This window comes from Cynoglossus semilaevis, chromosome 4 (assembly GCF_000523025.1).
Source record: "Cynoglossus semilaevis isolate Cse_v1.0 chromosome 4, Cse_v1.0, whole genome shotgun sequence".
Taxonomy (NCBI): Eukaryota; Metazoa; Chordata; class Actinopteri; order Pleuronectiformes; family Cynoglossidae; genus Cynoglossus; species Cynoglossus semilaevis.
The window spans coordinates 1,943,034-1,964,684 of NC_024310.1; the positions used below are offsets into that span (position 1 = coordinate 1,943,034).

The 21,651-nt window shown below is 42.6% G+C and overlaps 3 protein-coding genes across 5 annotated transcripts; 1 reads left to right on the forward strand and 2 right to left on the reverse strand.

Annotated features, from left to right (window-relative positions):
* srpra (SRP receptor subunit alpha) lies at positions 1-5,827 on the forward strand. Its single transcript, XM_008308559.3, has 15 exons — positions 1-69; positions 205-342; positions 986-1,069; positions 1,341-1,504; positions 1,674-1,834; positions 1,926-2,088; positions 2,266-2,410; positions 2,504-2,631; positions 2,756-2,877; positions 2,961-3,047; positions 3,132-3,304; positions 3,694-3,907; positions 3,989-4,152; positions 4,461-4,559; positions 4,860-5,827. The coding sequence occupies exons 2-15, from the start codon at positions 220-222 to the stop codon at positions 4,986-4,988; spliced, it is 1,956 nt and encodes a 651-aa protein (XP_008306781.1). The 5' UTR covers positions 1-69; positions 205-219; the 3' UTR covers positions 4,989-5,827.
* A 52-nt stretch (positions 5,828-5,879) lies between these two features.
* Positions 5,880-13,338, reverse strand: fam118b (family with sequence similarity 118 member B). 3 transcript variants are annotated; one of them, XR_003049538.1, is made up of 8 exons: positions 12,884-13,338; positions 12,294-12,395; positions 11,822-12,074; positions 9,675-9,902; positions 8,529-8,657; positions 8,061-8,447; positions 7,080-7,145; positions 5,880-6,823 (listed from the first exon to the last, which is right to left on the reverse strand). XR_003049538.1 is itself a non-coding variant. In XM_008308560.3 (8 exons), the coding sequence occupies exons 2-8, from the start codon at positions 12,380-12,382 to the stop codon at positions 6,810-6,812; spliced, it is 1,077 nt and encodes a 358-aa protein (XP_008306782.1). In that variant the 5' UTR covers positions 12,383-12,395; positions 12,884-13,329; the 3' UTR covers positions 5,880-6,809. The 3 variants fall into 3 exon arrangements, 2 of the variants coding, with proteins under 2 accessions (XP_008306782.1, XP_024910781.1); XM_008308560.3 differs by having other exon boundaries at positions 8,061-8,358; positions 12,884-13,329; XM_025055013.1 differs by having other exon boundaries at positions 5,880-7,145; positions 12,884-13,337.
* A 1,000-nt stretch (positions 13,339-14,338) lies between these two features.
* On the reverse strand, positions 14,339-21,054 carry ilvbl (ilvB (bacterial acetolactate synthase)-like). Its single transcript, XM_008308556.3, has 14 exons — positions 20,614-21,054; positions 19,683-19,884; positions 18,842-18,969; positions 18,498-18,748; positions 18,231-18,330; positions 18,030-18,127; positions 17,769-17,905; positions 17,536-17,670; positions 16,920-17,034; positions 16,633-16,802; positions 16,476-16,546; positions 16,310-16,381; positions 15,903-16,008; positions 14,339-15,824 (listed from the first exon to the last, which is right to left on the reverse strand). The coding sequence occupies exons 1-14, from the start codon at positions 20,725-20,727 to the stop codon at positions 15,646-15,648; spliced, it is 1,878 nt and encodes a 625-aa protein (XP_008306778.1). The 5' UTR covers positions 20,728-21,054; the 3' UTR covers positions 14,339-15,645.
* Positions 21,055-21,651: the final 597 nt, after the last annotated feature.

Consider the following 21,651-nt stretch of genomic DNA (forward strand, 5'->3'; position numbering starts at 1 on the left):
AGCATCTGACGTGTCTAAAGCAGTTTCGCTCCAGTGGTGGATTTTTACTATTATTTAAAGTACAGTAAGGTAAGCTTGTATTTTCTCAAGATTTTCTTCAAACTCCATCAACTGACAACGGAATTATTTCTACACACGCCATATTTTTAATCCCACATTTCCCCCCCCTCCACGCTCCGCTTGTGTCTGTGTTTTTTAATCCAGATACGTGTTGGCAAGATGCTCGATTTCTTTACCATCTTCAGCAAAGGGGGCATAGTGTTGTGGTGTTTTCAGGGAGCCGGCGTCACCGAGTCCTTCGCCGGGCCTGTCAACGCTCTGATCCGCTCCGTGATCCTTCAGGTGAGCCTTGACGCCGCGACGAAACTGTCCAGAAAATTCTCTTCTGCATGCGCAATCTCAGTTAGCTTTCGAGCTAATGCTAAAAGGGTCGCGTATGTTGTAAGTGAGCGACCTTTAGTTTAACCGGTCAACAACTTAACAAGAGGTTACAGTCTGGTAACGTGTTGTTGTGGTTGTTGTTTTTTTAGAATTGTTCTAATTGAGGAAAAAAAAATTCAACAAGTCAGGTTTTGTTGGCGAATAAACAATTGAGTAAATATAACAGATTCCACCGTTAGTCTAGTTTTCATGCTGTAGTCTGTGTTGTCTGTAGGCGATAGTCAGGTATAGAACAAACAGCATCAAACGTGGACGTGTTTTCCTTTCACTTTGTTTTATTGGATGTTAACGCTAGTGATATTTGTTTACAGTTTATTGTAGTGTGAAAGTGATGGTTCTGTTTGTCAACAAACCTGACGGAATTAGTAATAAATAAGTTTAATTCTAACGTAGGATTTGAGTAAAATTACTCACTTACAAATGCATAAAGTACTTGGTAATCCATTAAAAAAACATTCTTCCAGGTTTAAATGCACAGTTTCTAGCAAACTCTTGACACATTTTTATGTCGTGTTTACCTCCTCTGTGTGTGTCTGTTTTTCAGGAAAGAAGCGGGAACACGTCGTTCAATCATGAGGCTCTGAGTCTTAAATACAAACTGGACAATGAGTTTGAGCTCATTTTTGTGGCAAGTCATTTTTTAAAACTGCTATCCTTTGAAGGCTGCTTCGTAAACTGTAATGTAATTGATGTGTCAGTTCAAAACCTTAGTTCATTATGAACTTCATTATGATTGTTTAATTACCACCTAACTAACCAACAAAGGTTGGTAAAATGATTGTTTAATTACCACCTAACTAACTACCACCTAACTACCAACCATTTTCTGGCAGTCATAATAGAAAATAATGTTTTAAACAAGTGATTTGTATTCATGTTGTGTTATTCTTATACATCAGGTGGGTTTTCAAAAGATCCTGACGCTGACATACGTGGACAAGTTCATAGATGATGTGCAGCTTCATTTCAGGGATCGTTATAAGAACGAGCTGGAGCAGAGGGGAGCTTTAAAACTGCTCAACAACAGCTACGAGTTTGAAGACGACTTCAATATGCTTCTCAGGTAAAGACAGTTTCTCGAGGTAATATTTCCATTTCATCAAATCTGAACCTCAAAATTCAGTGGATGAATCAGGCATTTCCACCTGGAGACAGTATAGACCAACGTGCCTCACGCGTCCAAATGTTTCTGCTCCCGAACACGCTGATTTATTTAAGTTGTTTACCTCAAGACAGGCGGAGGAGAGCAGCAAAGCTCGGAGCCCCGTCCCTATGCGGTCCTTTAAAGAGTCTGAGAAATCCCAAAAAACTGTGAAGTCCATGATTGAGACGAAGGGTGGGGACAAAGGCAAGGAACCGGGGGGCAAGAAAAATAAAAATACCAAAAAGGAGGGTATGTACAAGCCTGCTGTTTTTACCCCTGAAATTGACATTTTAAATGGATTGTTGGTTTATTTCTCACCAGACACTTTTGTCTTTTCCAGCTCCTGCAGCTGAGCCTGTCAAAGGTGATCAGAAAAAGGTCACACCTGCTGTGCAGAAGACGGTTGAAAATGGTAACCAGGGTTTGACTCCCGAGGAGCTCATTCTGAAGAATAGAGAGGAGTTCATTCGCAAACGAATGGGAGGGACGACTGAAAAGGCCAGGTTAGAGCAAAGATGTGGATAAAAAGAAATCCATGGATATAAATCTGCTGGAAAAACAGGTTAGAGCAAAGATGTGGATAAAAAAAAAATCCATGGAATTAAATCTGACAAACGACACATTAAATTAGACACTGAGTCACGGGCTTCAGTTCAGAAGGTTCCTCTCTCTTTCTGCAGTAAGTCTCCAAAGCCTCAGAAACCCAGGGAGAAACAGATGCGTGTCTGGGACATGGGAGGAAACAGTACCAAGGAACTGGACTACAGCTACAAGAACGATCTCCAGAGCAACGGGGAGCAGATGGAGGAGGTCAACACCGACCTGGTACGGAACCTCCCTCAGCTGGAAATGACGTCTGAGTCTGTGACAAAGATCAGGTCCAAAAATGAAATCTCACTGTGGTGGATTTGTTTTAAGGGAATAAAGGTGAACTCCATGGAAGGAGATCTGCTGCCTGTGGACTACGAGTCCAGTGAGGAGGAGGAGGAGATGGAGGAGGAAGAAGAGGAGGAGAGAGTGGTTGTAAATGAAAAAAGCAAAACAAGGTATGATGTTTCCTCCAGGAGGTCTCTGAGATGTAGAAATTCAAACTATACTGTTTTTAAATCTTCAGTCAATTCTTACAAAACCATCAAAAATTCCACGCTTCTTTTTTTTCGTTCTTTGTAGCACTAAAAAAGGTGGCAGCTTCGGGGGCATGTTTGGGATGCTGAAGGGCCTGGTGGGCTCCAAGAGTCTGACCTTTGAGGACATGGAGCCGGTGCTGGACAAGATGAAGGACCACCTCATCGGTATGGTATCAGTGTTTACATCTTCACCGTTGTCGTTCACCAGGAAATGATCCGTTATTTTCATCCCCTCTCCTCCTCTGTAGCTAAGAATGTAGCAGCCGAAATCGCCTCCCAGCTCTGTGACTCTGTAGCCAAAAAACTGGAGGGCAAAGTCATGGGCACATTCACCAGTAAGTTGATTTACGATATTGGCGTTAATTCATCTCCGTCTCCCGGTGGTGACGACGAGTGTGTCTGGTGTTTGTCTCCTGCAGCTGTGGCCTCAACAGTGAAGCAGGCCCTGCAGGAGTCGCTGGTGCAGATCCTGCAGCCAAAGCGACGGGTGGATATTCTGAGGGACGTCATGGAGGCGCAGCGCCTCCAGAGGCCTTTTGTCATCACGTTCTGTGGCGTCAACGGTGTTGGGAAGTCCACCAACCTGGCCAAGGTGAGGTGTTTATGTGCTGTGTGTCTTCAACAGGAATGAAAGTTGAACAATATTCAACCACAATCTCTGTTTACATCACTAGATGGCGCTAAAGTCAACACAGTACGAGCATGTACTTCCAACTAGGGATGTTCGATAATATAGATCGGCGATATTAGCATAATTATGTAATATCTGTGGGAATCGTTGTCATATTAGCATAGTTATGTAATATCTGTGGGAATCGTTGTTGATTTTTCCTCCAATAATGAAATGTGCATATTTGTTTCTGTAATTCAAAATAATTTAGACTTCACATAACGTTGACATCAAGACTTGTTTTGAGTTTACTTAAGATTTTCTTCTAATGATGAACAATTTTTTTTTTTTAACATTCCGTTTTGGGCCAGATCTCCTTCTGGCTGATCGAGAACGGTTTCAGAGTGCTGATCGCAGCCTGTGACACGTTCCGTGCGGGGGCGGTGGAGCAGCTCCGCACTCATCAGCGCCGCCTGAACTCCCTCCACCCTCCGGAGCAGCACGGAGGACGGTCCGCAGTCCAGCTCTATGAGAAGGGCTACGGGAAGGATGCAGCTGGGATTGCGATGGAGGCCATTAATTATGGTACATTTTCCTCTAAATAACTGTTTAATGTCAGTCCTGTGGTGAAGGCAGAGTTCATTTTTTAAAATCTAATCTCCACAGCTCGCAACCAGGCCTTTGACGTGGTGCTGGTGGACACAGCTGGGCGGATGCAGGACAATGCCCCCCTGATGACCGCCCTGGCCAAACTCATCGCTGTCAACATGCCCGACCTGGTGCTGTTTGTTGGGGAGGCTCTGGTGGGCAACGAGGCGGTCGACCAGTTGGTAAGACAAAAGAAAAACACTTTCAAATCATCAGAGAAAATATTGAAATTGAACGCCCACTCAAGTTCAAATGGGCTTAAGTACACACATTTTCCCAGCAGAGGTCAGCATAACTCAGCTTGTTTTTATGTATGGATTTGTCATGTTGGTAGGTGACCTCCCTCCCCCCTCCGACTCTCCACTAACCCCCTCTAATCTCTTCAGCCTTTTTCCAACAGATGAATAGAAACCTGACATTTTAAATATTAATGTCGTTCCGTTCAGTTTTCCTCCCAGTGACTCACGTCTCCCTTCCTGTGTCACCGCAGGTCAAGTTTAATCAGGCTCTGGCCGATCACTCCATGTCTGACAAACCTCGGCTCATCGACGGAATTGTTCTCACGAAGTTTGACACGATTGACGACAAGGTAATTAAACACGGCTCCTCGCCTCTGCTCAGCTCGGTTTATCAATAAACAACGTCTACAGACCATAACACCTCGTAAGGTTTAAGTGCTAAACTTAAATGGATGGGAACAGCAGGGGTGAGGGAACAGCAGGGGTGAGGGGACAGCTGGGGTGAGACTCCAGCGGGCAGGGGTGAGGGGACAGCAGGGGTGAGACTCCAGCGGGGGCTCTGATGCCCCACCGACGCCGCCACCTAAAAAAAACCAATGAATTATAAATAGTCAGTAGTTCTGAAAGCTGACGGCTCTTTTCCTCCACAGGTGGGTGCTGCAATCTCCATGACGTACATCACGGGTCAGCCCATCGTGTTCGTGGGCACGGGGCAGACCTACAACGACCTGCGCAGCCTGAATGCCCGAGCGGTGGTCAGCGCTCTGATGAAGGCTTAAAAGTTCCGCTGCGTCCTGCGTCCTCGTCGCCAACAAAGCAAACACCTTCTGTCAGACTGTAGTGAGACGTACCAGCCCTGCTTCTCTGCCTCCCCGTCCTCCCGTCCCCACTGCTCGGCATCAGATGAAGAACTCGTGACATGCAAAGACAGGACTTTTTTTCTCCCCTCATGAAAAAGAAGGCGTGCACTTGGAAAACACGATCATTCGGCAGCAGAGTGAGAGGAGCTTCCTCCATTCTGCATTATTTCGATTGTTTCGGGCCAAACTGATCAGAAGTACCTCAATGTCAGCCTGTGTTTTTGGAGACGAGGAAGTCCCCACGGCACACTGGCTGACTGAACTAGGCTGGTTAACTGGTTTACACGGTAAAGACCCGCCCATTCCTGGCATTCTGTCCGTCAGTTTTCCCTCATTTTCGGGAGTGAGGTCGGGTGAACGATGAGGAAAGCTTTGTGACCATAGTGCCTATCTGTCTCCTGTCTTCTTCTAACACTTCTTCTACTACACTGTCCATCAAGAGACCACATGGACATTCAGATCCACAACCAAACCTTCAGTGACTTCCAGCCTGGCCGAGACTTAAATCCTACCATTTTGTATGGGGGAAAAAACAAACAATAAATAATCCTATTTATTTTTCATTTCAGAATAAGTCCCAGATTTTTTTTTTTACGTTCCTTGTTTTTCCCCCCTCAATTCATTATTCTCCATTTGATATGGAATAATAAAAAAAAACATCTTTGGTTTGTGGTAGTGCAAGACTCCAGAGTTCTATCAGATCCGAGTTAATTTATGAGAATGTAAACATTTCTAAATAAAGCTGCTGTATGCTCTGACCGCCTGCATTTGGAACTTCATTATGTCCATATGAGTGAAAGCACACAGGACTAATGGAATACCAAAAGCTTTATTTTGAAAATTCCATTTAAATACTACACCGGACACGCATGCACATATTAAAAATAAAAAAAAGTTACATTTTCAACTGTGATCACACCTTTGGCAAAGCGACTGCTACAGACAAATACAAAAATACGCGTTAATATTTTTGGTATAAAGCGTTATCACTGAGGTTTCACCAAAAATAACCAAGGATTATTTCCTTGAATTTAAGTCTTGACACATGTTAAGACATTACAAATTACAATTCACACTATGAGGTTCTCATCACTGGCCCATTTCATCAATACACAAGAAATATCCATAAATAGGGATGTATCGATGCATCGTGAATCGGTAAAAAAAAATCGATACAAATCCGTTAGAATTCGCATCAGTTGAAATAAAAATATTAATCGCGCGTCAAGGTATAAAGTCAGTGATCACACCATGACACTACACACTCTAGTACAGTAGGTGGCGGTATGCACCTAAAAACGTCGGTCGTGATTAAACCATGACGTCAGGTCCCTACGCAGACTTAGTGACAGCATATTTATATGTTTCAGTTAGTCATGTATTTTCAACAGTTCTTACAAATGCAGGAAATGATGGAGCTCATTTTGTTTAAAAAAATAATAATTGTGATAAAACCGTATGGTGAGTGGATCGTATCGTTACATCCCTATTCATAACCAAACGTTGTGGTCGGTTTTGTGCGGATTAATGATGATGTTCAAAGTATCCTCATCTTTCCCTTTATATAAAAACACAGTTTTACACAGCTGTAACAGCTGACAGGTCCCCAAGCCCATTGTTGTCTGAGATTCCTGAACAAAACCAAAACTGAATGTTATTTAAAAAACAAACAAAAAAAATCACCCATCTCTTGACGAAGCTGCAGAAGAAAAGGGCTGAAACGATGCCCGAGTTTGTCTGTCAGGAATCATAGTCTGGGGCAAAAAGAGAGGGAAGGGATTTGAGTGAGTAGTTGATTGAGAGAATGTTAAATTAGTCTTTAAATTAGAGTGATCTTCATGCATGAACTACTGCACAACCCTCTGTACGACCCTAACACTGCAGGTCTTTCTGGTGCTGAACGTTAGGGAGAGTCTCAGATCTTTCTAGCTACCAGCATGCAGTCGGCTGTGAAGGTCACAACAGAAAAGTGTCACTGTCTGACGTCAAAGACAAGCATTCAGTCCTAACCTTGGAGGAGGCTCGTCTGTGTGTTTAATCCTTTCACCTGCTCCTCCCCGTTCTGCGGTGGAGACCCTGGAAACAGAAAAAAAAATACATTTAAAGCAGAACAAGTCTAGATGTACCAGAAAGATCGATGCAGTGAATTACTGAAAAATCACAGAGAGACAAAATCACTTTTGGCTGGGTTTGCAACTTATACTCAGGTGCGACATATATATCAAAATATATAATTTCACATGTATTATTATTTTCCCACTGACAGCCACTGGAGGGCACTCTAGGCTTGTGTACCAGTATCTGCTACTCCTGTACCACTGAACATTTACATGATCGTTATTTTTCACATTGACAGCCACTGGAGGGCACTCTAGCTGTCTGCTGCGAACTTATACTCCAGAGAGACTGATGATGATGATGATGATGATGATGATGTCACATTTGTCTCCAGAGTATTTCTATTTCCAGGAACTTTAAGTAGCTGCGCAGTATTTATAGTGTCTCTGGGTCAGTGTTTCCTCTCCAGAGAACGGTAACAGATACTATGAATGTATGAAGAGCAGTCATAGTATCACAGTACCTCCCTAGAGGAAACAGATACTACAAGTCATTGTGACGTGTCAGGTGTGGTACTTCATCACACTTAGCGCGGAGACTTTGAAGCTAAAACAAACTGTGATCCTGCCAGGACTTTTTTTTTTAATAACAACAGCATCAGCAGGTCAGTTGGACTAACTTCACCTCAGTTCCCTGTTGAAGTGAGCTTAGTTTTGGCAGTAGCTTGTTAACCTCCCATGACATCAAAACTGTCCATAACACATTTAAAAACATGACTTTTAAGACGATAACAGTGATCAAAATGAAGCCGACTTCAGTAGAGACATCCGATGATAAACCCACTCTAGGCTGTTTGTTCTTTAGGCTACAGTAACAGTGACGCAATACAACATGAATAACAACAGCTGTGTGACGACCTCTGACCCTTCTTACCCCAGCCGTTGGTAGCTACGTCGCGGTTGCAGATCTCGTTCGCCAGTCTCTCGAAGTACTCCGGCAGGTCGGCGTACTCGTCTCCATAAGATATGACTTTGATGCCCTTGTCCAGCATGTTGTCCCGCAGCTTCTTGAATTCACCCACATTCTCGCGCCGCACCAGCATGAAGTGCTCCAGGTCCGACTTGTGTTTGACCGCCTCCAAGAACAACGCCTGGAAGGTCGTGTCGTCGACCGTCCGTCCGCAGCCGAGGAACACGAACGATTTGGTCTCGTACAGTTTCTGGATCTCACACTGTTGACGGCAACCAGATCATTCAGACGATGGGACATCACGGGTGGACCACCTTTATTTTTTTTTCTTTTGGCAGTGGGTGGTGTGTCCTATTAAAACACTGAAGTACTCATAAAAGGACAAAGACAGGACCACACCAAGACAGACCTCAGTGGAACCTTAGAACTCACCATGACCTCTGTGTTCCGCAGTACATTCTGATAGCCAGCAGGGTGCAGTACGATGCCACTGGGGTTTGTGTAAACACCGTGGATATGGAGAACACTTAAAGGTCTCTTTTCCTGGGCCCACTCTAACACCTACACACACACAGACACACACACTTTAACGACCCGTGGCACTCAAACCAGTTCTTACTGGGCTGAGTGTAAGATCAGTAAACAGTGGTGATGGGAAACCAGGCCTGAAAAGGACCAGGCATAAATACCAGGAGTGAGAGGCACCGTGACACGGAGACGCTCCCTGGAAAACGGAACTCACTCTCCTGAAAACTCTCATCTTTAACTAAGAATCCAAATGACATTAACACGGTGGGAGTGACGTGAGCAGCATTTGACGTCTTTACCTTTGACAGAGGAAGTGTTCAAAGAGAAACAAATGAGTGTTCACTTCCCAAAAACCTGCTTCCACCTCACGTTCGACTGAAAGTCTTGGCAAACACTGCTGTTTGACATAACTCTGTCCACGAGTTTGGTCAAACAGCATTTGTGTGTTTTCAAACCGGACACAAAGAGAAACAAATGAGTGTTCACTTCCCAAAAACCTGCTTCCACCTCACGTTCGACTGAAAGTCTTGGCAAACACTGCTGTTTGACATAACTCTGTCCACGAGTTTGGTCAAACAGCATTTGTGTGTTTTCAAACCGGCCGACTACAGACTACAGACTACAGACTACGGACTACAGACGACAGACTACAGACACTGCTAATACTACAAATACAGACTACAGACTACAGACGACAGACACTGCTAATACTACAATTCCAACTCTTGTACCTATTTCATATGATCTAACGGCCTAAATATAATTAACCTGCGGGCCAGAGTTGGCCCCCGGGCCATGAGTTTGACTCATGGGAACGTGTCAACGTGCTGGGGCTCAACAATGGTTCAGTCTACGAAACAAAAATGTGGGGTTGGGGGATCGAGTTTGGGAGACGTCGCTCCAGACGATCAGTGTCCTACAACAGCATCTCTGCTTTTCTCACTCAAATCAAAGGCCTGTTTCAGACCTTTGCACTGACCTGATGACAGCTGATAGTGATGTGCAGTGATCACGACGGATCAATCAGTGCCTCAGCGTCAGCAGGTTTACCTTCTTCTCATCTGTCAGGTCCAGGGACTCCAGTTTTGTGCCTTGGTGCGCCGCATAAATTTCCAGAAGGTTGTCGAAGTTGGTGGTGAGCACCAGCGCGCCGCTCTCCATCAGCTGCAGCACTGAGCGCAGTAGGTGTTTCCCAGCGTTTTCCATTTTACACTCCAGGTCATCGAACACCTCATACAGGCAGTCCTTGAAGAACGTGGAGCGCACGTTCCCCGTTCTCTGTGGTAGGAAGAAGAAGAAGAGGAGGAGAACTACTGTCAGAGGAGACTGGCCTCTCAGAATTTCCTTGTATTATTATTATTTATTTATATTAAATTAAATATAACTTAACAAAAAATGTGAAATTAACTTTTTTTTTTCTCTCCGGGACGGATTAAATACAATAATGGGGCCGGTTTTGGTCCGCCGGCTGTATGTTTGACACCCCTGGTTTAGACTAAATACTAATGTGTAGATCAGGGGTCGCCAACCTTTCTGAAACTGAGAGCTACTTCAAGGGCACTTAGTAATACGAAGAGCTACTGGTTTGATACACACTTCCTGAACAATGTAACAATAATCAGTTCTGGGACAGACAATCGTAGACACTCGTCTTCTCACCATCATCATTGAACCTTTTTAAATATCACTGCAACAAAACAGTAACACTACAATGTTTGACTCTCTTGTTGACTAGTTTTATTTTTAGAACACGGTACCAGGTGACCCCCGGGCACCACGTTGGTGACCCCTGGTGTAGATCATCCCACACAGTCAATCCCATAGTTTGAAAGGATGCCTTTGATGTTACTCGAGAATCCAGAGTTCCAGGGAGTAGTACTGATACAGCTACAAGTACCTGAGGCTAAAAAGGCAGATACTGGAACATGGGAATGTCCTCTTTTTATTTTTAGTTTTGCTTCCAGCAAGTATCTGAACAAACACTCTTCAGTGCAGCATCACAAGTGTGTGTCGAGCTCAGTCAACAACAAGATTCCTCTGCAGGATCACCGAGGCCTTGACACCAATTTTTTAAATTCTTCCAAACGACTTCATAAAGATCCATCAATCACGGCGAGTCACCGCTGCCCCCGCCTCGGTTTGTTACAGTTTACAGACGTGTAAACACCTCAAATATATCTTCGTGAAGGAACCACATACTTGCATATAAAAATATGTGTCATATATATTCAATAAAAAAAAATCTATATACCACATATATACCAGTAAAAACGAGGAGCCAGAGGTGAAGTGTAGTGACGGAGGTGATGGAGGTGGGGGGGATTTCAGGGACCCCCCCGTCTCCCATGTAATTTTAGGGACGCCACATCATTAGGAATACATCATACATCTATAAAATAAAAAAATGTGTGACAATTTGCAATGGTTGAAATTAAAAGTGAATCGTGGAACAAGGAGTAAGGAGTAAGCTGCGTTAGCGCAAAAAGTCAGTGGTCATACCATGACACTACACACTCTAGTACAGTAGGTGGCGGTATGTGCCTAAAAACCTTGGATGTGATCTTCAGCCTCACCTACTCAAATTGTGGCCTTCTAGGATGTTAGATTAAAGCAAGTAGCTTTGTCACATAAAAAAATACCACAGTGAGGCAGCAGGGGGCCAACAACTAAACCCAGACTAGCTGGTTAGTACTAGTAAAGACACTGGTGACAAACACTGGCTCACATCCCTTCATCGTCCACAGCCAACAGACGAACTGTGGTATGTGAACTAATATCAACGCTCTAAGGGAACTCTTTGTTCCCTTTTAGTCCACAGACTGAGGGCTGCCACAGAACGAGTTCTATCAATGTCAAAGATGCGATGAGACATAACTAACGCTGAGGACAAACAGTAAAAAGGGTCTCCATCTGTCAGTCTAGCACTGGACCAGACACTGGGATGTGTAAAAAAAAAAAAGTGACCTCCCTAAAATGAACGTGTGATTATTCCAGTAACTGTTTTGGTTCATTAACAAACACTTTAAGAACAAATTCAAACCACAGCCTCTTTTCAATAACACGAGGCTAGGCTGCTGAAACAAGGCGGTGTTTGGCTGATGGACAACAACCCGAAAACCAGTCCTGCTGTGTTTGAGCACGTCCTGCAGCGTGATGTTTTGTAAAACAGCGAGGGGAAGAATAAAGAGCAATCTTACCGGGGATAATTTCTGAATGAGGTCATGGGCCACATGCACTAGATTCTTGTCTTCCTTCATGTGCCGCTGAAACCGCCGACTCTCCTCCTCTTCTAGTAAGTCAAAGTCGTTCGCTGCATCGAGCAGGGCCTGGATGAGGCCTTTCCAGGAGCGCAGCGCCGGGACCTGGGGGGCCACGGCGGAGCTCACCCCTGTGCCAATCACCAGCACCAGCTCTGGGGCTCGTTTATTCTTCAGGCTGGGCAGCAGTTTCCTTTGAACCAGGCAGAGAGAGGACGAGTGATTACTGTTGCCTAACAGGGTTAGGGTTTTTCCACATTCTTTCAACAGCAGAAAAGATAAACAAACATTTCATGTAATGAGGTCAGTTTTGTGACTGACTGATAAACAGTCAGCCCTGAGAGGGTTAACGTCTGACTGTCACTGTCACCATGACGTCCAGCTGGTCTCCAGGTCGGCCCCATCAGCTTACCTGGGCTTTTTCGCGTTGGAGTCGGCATCCTGTGAGTCTGCTGCAGGCTGAAGCCGCTTCTCAGTTTTCATTGCCAGAATGGAGTCCATTCACCTCCTGAAACTGAGAGACCATCAACACGATCATGTGTTTCCCTCCTCCTCATGATGGATGTTCTGTGTTGACTAATGTATCATCATATTTACGAGGAGACAGAGTGACTTAATAATAATTAAAAAAAACAACAACTTTGTTTTCCAAGGCACACCCTAGAGTGACGTCACCTCCATTGTTTTTGTTGGTGTCATACTTGTAATGTTATTTTTCACATTATAGTCCCTTTGTTTCTGGGATGTTTTTATTTTTGATTTCCTAGTTGAGCTCCACAATCCAACGTCGTCTTAAAGAGCACTACGCAAAGTTATGGGACGCAAAAAACCCCAAAAACTTTACTTATATTACGGCTATTGTGAGGGAAATGACACATGCTTCAGGTGTTTGGCTAACAGGAAGTAAGTCACAATTTCCTTTCTAAAAACACGCGTTGTAAAAACGATCATACCGAGTACCTGCATCTATGTGTAACGTCATACTTATCTACGGTATCTTACCGTGGCGTAGGAAAGTTGATGTCCAGCGTTTCCACTACTTTGAGTACAAGTCCTTAGGCAGAAGTCGGTTAGGTTATACTAGCTAATTAACCCAGTTAAGGTTAACAACGCTTGTTGTATAACTGCGCACACAGAAGACGCAGCATACATAGGCACTGAGCAACAGTTTCTATTTTGAATTTAGCCAAGTTAGCTGCCCTCTAAAGTTGCTGCACTCTCCGGCTCATTGTGAGACCAAGGTTGGGATATTTGAAGCGGCAACAGTTGTCGTTGTTAGCTGACAATGTTAGCGGATCCTCTCGCCAATCGCCTGTCTTCTTTTCCAAACATCGTGTGTCCCCGTTTAAGTTTGTAGCACTTGTTGAAGTCACTGCCTGCAGTGACGGACGCCCGGCTCTTGTGATGCGTTCAGGTACTCCTTCCAGAACTCCCGTTTTTTTTTTTCCTCATTCGCTCACCACACGTGACGTTTAACTCACTGACCCAGGGGTGGACCTAGAGCTAGAGACCGTTTGTAAAAACAAATACCTTATTTGCCTGAAATATTTACACGAAATTGAGTCGTATTTTGACTCGTAGTTCCGGAAAGAAGAGATTATAATAAAAAAATATTTGTCGATATCTGTGGAGCCTGAAGGCCCCATCATTTTTTAATCGGCGGTACATAACATTTACCTAAATACAAATATATGCAAACGGTGACAACGTGAAGCACTTGAATGCAGCAAAACAAATCGAATAAATAGTGAATTTATTACGTCATGGCTGACGTTATCATAGGAGAGATGCTATATAAAAAAATACAAAATACAATAAATATATTTTATATATATATAATAATACAAAAAAGATGCTATACAAAAAAATAAAATTATTAACACATGACTCGATCTCTAGATAAGTTACGTTAGATAACAACGTTAGTTTGATCAGTAATCACCAAACAAAACAAAGTACAAATAAATATATATATATATATGCTTGAGAATGGGCCTCTTTTCCACTCCTTTTGGATCACACGGATTAACACTGACTCACAGACAGAACCACATCATTCAAATAAGGCGATTTTGATCCGGGACAGTTAAAAACCACAAGTCCCATAAATCCATACTCCATGCCTTTGGATCACACCCAGTGGTTAACTGTGTCACACTCACTCACAGCTGCAGATGTTTGTTTTTCTAGACAGGAAGGTCGTTTTTAACCACAATAATTCTATTGGTTCTTCCATTTATAACACATTTTCGAAGAGGAACACGTCAGCGTTCGGTCCAACCACTCCCGCCCTCTGCCGCCATCTTCTGTTTAAGACATAAAATAACTAAAATATTTAGACCAAAGGTCACAAAAAAAAAAAAAATCAACGCGACGTGAAGATGTTATCATCATGCTGCTGTTGTGTATTTTTCCAGAGATATTTTTGCAGTTTTAAGAAAAAATAATGTGCAGACATTTTTTTATTCTTCCCTTTATTCACAACAAATCCAACCAAACATATATTGATGAAAATACCCCGAGCAGTACCAACGTGACACAGTGGTACTGCAACATAATGATACTAACGTGTACAGTAATATTAATTAAAAATCAGAGTTCTATACAGTACATCTGGAGGGGCATTTTAAATCAAAGCAATTAAATATTCAAGTTTATTTATTGATACGTTACTTTAATGAGTTAATTATGAAATTGTATGATGATTAGCCAATAGCTACACAAGTAATTCAACAAATATAATTTAATTTTAAATTATTTTGATCGGTAAAGTAACATACTTTAATGTACACATAAGTGCAGTTCTGCTTTAGCTTGTTTTTTCTTGCCAATGTAATTACTTTCTTTGTAATCAATATGGGTCTCAATCTTTGGTATTGATCAGTGTATGATGTCGAAGACAGAGAAAAACATTTAAGGCATTTTATGTCAACAGTCAAAAACATACACATTGATTAATTCTCAAAATTAAATATGAAATAAATAATATAAGAAGAAAAAAAAATCTTTAATTTTTTTTAATTCTTTCTTTAGTGTGATTTACCCTAACGTTCCTAGACTACCATTCCCATACAGGGGCAAAATCAATCATTTAAAAAGAGCGTCTGACTGGGGTGCGTCTTCAAGACGGGAATAAAGTACCAAAAAGAGTATTGCATTTCATTACATTCATGTAATTCATTAATAAATGCTTGTCATTTTAAAAAAAAAAGAGACAAAACGCACAGACTTCAAAACTCTTTCCTCACTCACAGAGGTTCAACCAACAGAAACACCACCCTGTGGCTGTGCTGAGCCACAACAACGTCAAGTGAATTAAGGAAACTTTTTAATTTAATTTTTTTTTTTAATTTGCCGTATGATTGACTGAAGTCCAAGCTGACTAAACTCTACCGTCCCTTTAACAAACAGGACATTTTTGAATCTTTCTTTCAAGGCAGCAAAATATTTTTTTAGAACAAATAATGAATTAAAATTTCAATTAATTAATTGGTTAATTCATTAATACTACAGGTGTAGTTATCAACTTTGACCAGTTAAATTGAGCAAAGTTTTAGTAAAATTCCTGACACACAAAAAAAAAAAAAAAAGAAAAATGAGGAGAATTATGATCACCTGATTTCTGATTGGACGTAGACGTTATGGAGAGATGGCTTTAAGGGCACAGGAGGGTTAGCAGAGGTGCAGTCAGGCTGCAGTTGTGAGGAGATCCTGACATTAGAACTCTGTGAAGGCAACAGACCAAACCAAAACCGAGTTCGAGTTCAGACAGAGATAGAACCCTCTCTGAAGTTCGTCTTTCCTATCAGGACGTTGAGAAGTGTGGCCTTCCCCTCCCTGGCCTCCGTCTGAGCCTGCCTGATGATGTCACTCAGCCTGTCCTCATCATCACGCCCTATCAGGTAGCCCTTACCACCGAACCCGTCAGCCACCGTGTGATAATCTGCAGAGAGGACAGAACACAGAATGTTCCAGAAAACAATATGGACCTCGTTTAATAAAAAAAAAAAAAAAGACTCACCCGTAAACGCCAGGCCACACGCCACGTTGCTGCCAAGGATTGGAACCTGGTCCCTGGAGATCTGACTCCAACAGGCATCGTTTCCTACCACAGCTATGACTGGAGTCTGTCGATGGAAGGAGAAAAAAAAAAGATAGAAAATGGTTATAAATAATGTTATGCAATATAAACAAAGAAAATATAAAAAATAATATACAGTTGAAAAATGTTAGTGTCTCAATACTGTATTAAGCTATACAAGTTAAGTCAAATATATATAATTATACATACATATGAATACATATATACACATACATACTGTCTACACACATCTATATGCATACATATAAATGTAAATATATATAAATATATGTATGTAAATTAGACAAAATACATAGTATGATTATGTAAAAAACTGCTGATTTTACCTTGTGTCTTGTGAAGGTGTCAAACTCGGCCACACTGTATCCTAGGGAGCCATCTCCATACACGACCCACACCTAAGAATACAAAGAGGATCATGTAAAATGAACAAGGACAATATAGGGAAATATATATATATATATAGATTTTATGAATATTTAATGACTATACCTCAGAGTCAGGACGGCACAGTTTTGCCCCGAGGGCAAATCCTCCTCCGACTCCAAGAGTTCCAAAGGCACCTGTATACATTTAATATAAAGAGTTGAAAGCTCTGAGTTCAGATCAGAGAAACCAGATCACATGACAGGGTCCGTTTCATCCACACCTGGGTCCAACCAGCGCAGCGGCCCCCGAGGTCTCATGATGTAAGCAGCACTTCCGACAAAGTCTCCTCCGTCAGCAACGATGAAGCTGTCCTCCGCCATCAGCTCATCCACGGTGTGGAGCACCTTCAGGGGATTCAGGTGACGATCCGTCTTCTCATCAGCCTTAGCCCTGGAGGGCAAAGGTCAGTAAAGCACTGTGAGAGAATCCACACCGTCTTTACACCAACACTCCTGACTGACTGATGATTAAAATAACGAATGTACTCTAAGACACCGTGGTTATCACCTGTTGGTGTTTTCTTTGGTGGCGTCTCCTGCTCGGAGGCTCTGCGTCCACTCCTCTGGACAGCGGTGGCCCTTCAGACCCTTGGACAACTGCACCAGGAATGAACCAGCATCACCTGGAGTGAACAAAAAGCATCTTTTTGTTACATAAATATAAAATAACCACACTGTTTTTTTAACAGATGTGAAAGTTTTCATGCATTTCCCAAAGACTGGGTCGCGACCCTCAGGTGGGTCGCAAGATTATCTTTGGGGGTCAGGAGTTTACGAATAATGTCTATTGACTTGGGTGACGAAACTTTGGGAAACAAATAAATAATAATAATATATATATATATATAGTCGAGTAATAAAGAAGTGAATAAATAATAATAAAATATATATATATATAGTCCAGTAATAAAGAAGGAAACTACATCTTCAAAGAAGTCATGTCGACTACAGCAACATTTAAAAAAACAAAAAATAAAAAACACCATATATATTATAAAAACCTTTTAAGGTGTGGATGTGTGTGTTTGTTTTTTTTTCTTCATTTTTTCAGAATCATAAATGGCTGATTCAGGATCAGCATAATCATAAAACCAAACCTGGATAAAGGAAGTTGTCAAACCTACCTTGAATGGCCAGCGTTGGTTTCCAAAACATGTCTGAGTTTTTCAGAAGCTGACTCTTGTCTCTGTTGACAGCGATGATTTTGCTCCTTCTGTTGAGCACTCTGCCGTAGCTGAGGCGGAAGTCACACACGGTACCTGAACGCAGCACAACAGAACACGTGAGGACTCCTGTGAACCCTAACACATTAAATGACGACTCGAAATCACAGGTGAATTTAAAAGTCTGGCCAAACCTGCCAAGAGCACCAGATCTGCCTCCTTCAGAGCGTCTCTTCTGTTCTGTCTGATGTGAATGGGGCTATTCTTACCCAGCAGGCCACGAGACATGCCCCCCAGGAAACACGGGATACCCAGAACCTCCAAGGCCTTTCTGTAGAGCACGAGGACAATTTAACACCAGGACAAAGCAACAGCAACAGCACGATTTACACTGACGTAAGAAACTGAAGAGAAAGGAAGACTAGTGGAAAGTTTTGATTTTTTTTGTGTCCCACCTGATGTCATCGACCGGTGTCGGAGGTAATGTAGCCTGGCTGCCCAGCAGAATCACAGGTTTCTTGGCTCGGCTGACCAACTCTATGCACCTCTGCACCTGATTTTAACATGTCAGAAAACATCCCAAAAAAAAATGTTGGTTTCCTAAAACTCCTTTAGAACACGGGCAAAATTAGCTTCTTTTTTTTGTGTGGCCACACCTGATCATTTGTAGATAGTGGGATGTTAACAGGAAGTGGAGACACGTCCCTTTTCTCCCAAGCTCCAGCAAACAGGTTTTTAAGGTGGTTGTTGAGATACCTGGAGAGAAATTATATTATATTATATATATGTCAATATTACAATGTACAATGTAAGAATTCTTAATAAGTAGATACATTTTTTTAAATATTATTTTGAATTTAAAGATGCATTTCATATTGAATTTTCAAGAATAACACAAGAAACGGCAAAGGTTGATAACATACCAAGACATGATTTTTCCCATCAGCCCTTTGGGCACATTTGTCACCCCGAGCTCTTTGGCCACCAGGTGGTAGGGGTACAGTGTGTCAATGGGGAACTCTATGAAAACAGGACCGGGGGTTCCAGACTGAGCGATGGCCAGGGCTTTCCTGATGGTGGGCACGATCTCCCTGACCGTCCTGATGGACGCGCAGAACTTACACAGGGGCTTGAACAGAGACATCTGGTCGATGTCCTGGAGTGCTCCTCTCCCCTGAGCCACACAGACGGATGAAAAATATCATTTTAATGTGACACCAACAGTCACTTCATATTCACATACAGTAAGAACGTGAATTAAAGTCACCTGAAGAAGTGTTCCAGCGGCGCCGCCCATTAGCAACAGCGGAGACTCAGCCATCTGGGCATTTTTCACAGCTGTCACTGTGTTCGTCAGACCTGGGCCAGCAGTGACCGCCGCTACACCCACGGTGCCTGGTGGAGAAGGTGATGCAGAATCAACAACAGCTACAAACACCCACGGTGCCTGGTGGAGAAGGTGGTGCAGAATCAACAACAGACGTCAGGACGCCTTTGGAAAACATAACTCGACTAAAAGACTTCATTAGAACAAGGTAAACATCTTTGTCAGCTTAATAATAAAATAATAATTAACAATATCATTTGAAACTCTTGTGTCAACAGCAGATCTCCTGCAACAGGCCAAGCATGTGATTCCTCTAGGAATCGAACCCTCGACTCGCTGCTTCTGAGTCAGGCGTGCTAACTGCTACACTACAGAACATAGCCTCACACTGTGTTGTTAGTTTAAGGCAGTGGTTATTAAGAACCTAATAACATATATATTTTTTATCTGTACAAACCACTGTATGAGCTGCTGCCACCTAGTGACTGGAGGCTTGTTAACATTCATACATGTCCATATGCGTGCCATATTCCATTTAAAGGCCTCACCACGCCCACCCAGGGGGCCGCGCCCCACTATTTGGGAAGCCCTGGTTTTAGGCCTAGGAACATGTTGTCAGTTTTACAAGTTAATATCGCCATGTGGTTAAAAACAAACGGTAAATCTGAGCGGTCGCTGTGATTCAAGCCCGGTACTGTTCAACAGAACGGTTCAATCTGGCGACTGTTGTCTTCACTCTCTGTAACTGCCATGTTCACTGGTGTAACACTTAAAACGGTACCTGACAGTCTGGCCACAGCATCAGCAGCAAACACAGCAGTGGCTTCGTGTCTGGTGTCCACGATACGGATGCCGACCTTCTCACAGGCCACCAGGATGGGCGAGATGTGTCCGCCCACGAGGGTGAAGACAAACTTGACTCCATGGGCGCGGAGGACCTCGGCCACGCTCTCCCCACCGTGACGTGGACTCTGGGTTTCAACCTGAAAAACAGATGAGGACACACTGTACTGATCTGTCATGGTAGAGCAGAGTTTATCGACCCCGTGACCTGCACGGCATGAACAAGAAAAATAAATAGATAAAAGTAAGAAAGTATGAATAAATTAAGTAAATGAACAGATGATAAAATGATGCTAATTTGTGTTAACGTTGTGCATTCCTTTTAGGTTCTGTAAAACTTGGCACAAAGAACAAACCACATCCAGGAATGTCAAATTTTTTTTGGCAACTCTCAGACTTAATGGACATTTGTGTTGATGTTGAAGTGCAACTTTAACATAGCCTGAATCACAACAATCATCCATTAGGTTGAGGTGCATGTGGTCCATTACATCTCCAACATGCAAATACTGAATCAAAAGCGGTGATTTTTGCAAAAGTAAAAATCACAAATGGGTTTGTAAAGTTTGTCTGTTACAGATAAATACATGTTGCAGTGAAAGGATGGTCATTTATTTAGTCCACAGACCTCATGTTTACCACCACCTGACAGCCTGTGTGCACTCGCATGCCCTGCCCAGCTGATATGATGGGCCTTTGTGCTCCACACAAACAGGTTGGTCAAAGGTGGAGTCCATCTCACTTCAGTGTGAGGTGGTGTTGGTTGGAGGTAATGCAACAATGCACTACGACGCATGTGTATAAATAAATGAAAACAATGGAAACTCGTGAAGAGTAAAAGTTGCTTTTGGTGTGAAAGGAAAGCCCACCTTGTGGAAGAGTTGGTAGAACAGTCCAAGTTTGTGGGCTGCGAACACAAGCCCGCACACCACGACGCAGGCTGAGCACCCGAGAGCCGCGACGAAGGTTCCGAGTGGATCCATGTCCGAGAGAATAGTGTAGTGTTGTTGGTGAACTGAACTGAACAGAACCAAACAGAACAATACACACCTGCACTAACTCGACCACTTCAGCACCAAGCTAGGCTAACAGTAGATGGAGCTGCTCTAACGACCGCTTGATGCGCATTACAAAAGTTCTTGTTTACAACATGACACTAACAGATAAGTAAGTCCGTGTAAAGTTCCCCAAGAACCGCCCCGAGGGCAGCGATCACACCGTTATAACCAATAAGATACTACCGTGACCTGTTTTAGACAAGCGCTATATCCTGTACACAGACACAGGATATACAGGGAATACGTTTACATGTACAACTAACGCGAGCTACACGGACTGTATCCGGTTGTCACCTTCAAAATAAGTGTCACTACGTTAGCTGAACTGGTGATATCTGCAACCGTACAAGTGCAGACGATACTCGAACTAGAGTTGTTTGAATTTCATCACCCAAAAACTGGTCGTCAAACTTACACAAAAATAATACTCCCTTATTTTAAAGGAATAAAACCCATTTCCGGTTACCACAATTATTTCATGCAATAGAACTTCTAAAGGAGAGTACAAGTGTCTGGTCCAATAAGAACGCCCCTTGTGGGCGTTTCTTAAACCACGTCGATTCTAAAAATCATTATTATTAATATTATTATTATATGAAACATAGGTAAATTGAAATGTCGTTTACTTTTCACAGAGTTACAAATTGACATCCACAAAAAGAGGTCACGGTATTATAAAACATGTCTCATATACAGCAATATATATAGTAAATAACTCTGATAATAAAAATCTGGTCCAAATCCAATTTCAGATCAGATTTCTGCAAAGTTGAAGCTGCAAATTTAATCCTCTTTGTCTTTATTTGAATTGAAAAAAAATCGATCAATCTTAAAACAAAGACCCATTGA

Coding starts and splice junctions, on each gene's coding strand:
- fam118b (XM_008308560.3), bottom strand. CDS start 12,382: ATGGACTCCATTCTGGCAATGAAAACTGAGAAGCGGCTTCAGCCTGCA. Junction 12,075..12,293: donor TCCAACGCGAAAAAGCCCAG/GTAAGCTGATGG, acceptor CCTGGTTCAAAG/GAAACTGCTGCCCAGCCTGA. Junction 7,146..8,060: donor CGTAGCTACCAACGGCTGGG/GTAAGAAGGGTC, acceptor TTCTGTTTCCAG/GGTCTCCACCGCAGAACGGG.
- srpra (XM_008308559.3), top strand. CDS start 220: ATGCTCGATTTCTTTACCATCTTCAGCAAAGGGGGCATAGTGTTGTGG. Junction 343..985: donor TCCGCTCCGTGATCCTTCAG/GTGAGCCTTGAC, acceptor TCTGTTTTTCAG/GAAAGAAGCGGGAACACGTC. Junction 2,632..2,755: donor AATGAAAAAAGCAAAACAAG/GTATGATGTTTC, acceptor CGTTCTTTGTAG/CACTAAAAAAGGTGGCAGCT.
- ilvbl (XM_008308556.3), bottom strand. CDS start 20,727: ATGGATCCACTCGGAACCTTCGTCGCGGCTCTCGGGTGCTCAGCCTGC. Junction 16,803..16,919: donor ACCAAAGAAAACACCAACAG/GTGATAACCACG, acceptor TTTGCCCTCCAG/GGCTAAGGCTGATGAGAAGA. Junction 16,547..16,632: donor GCTGCGCTGGTTGGACCCAG/GTGTGGATGAAA, acceptor AAATGTATACAG/GTGCCTTTGGAACTCTTGGA.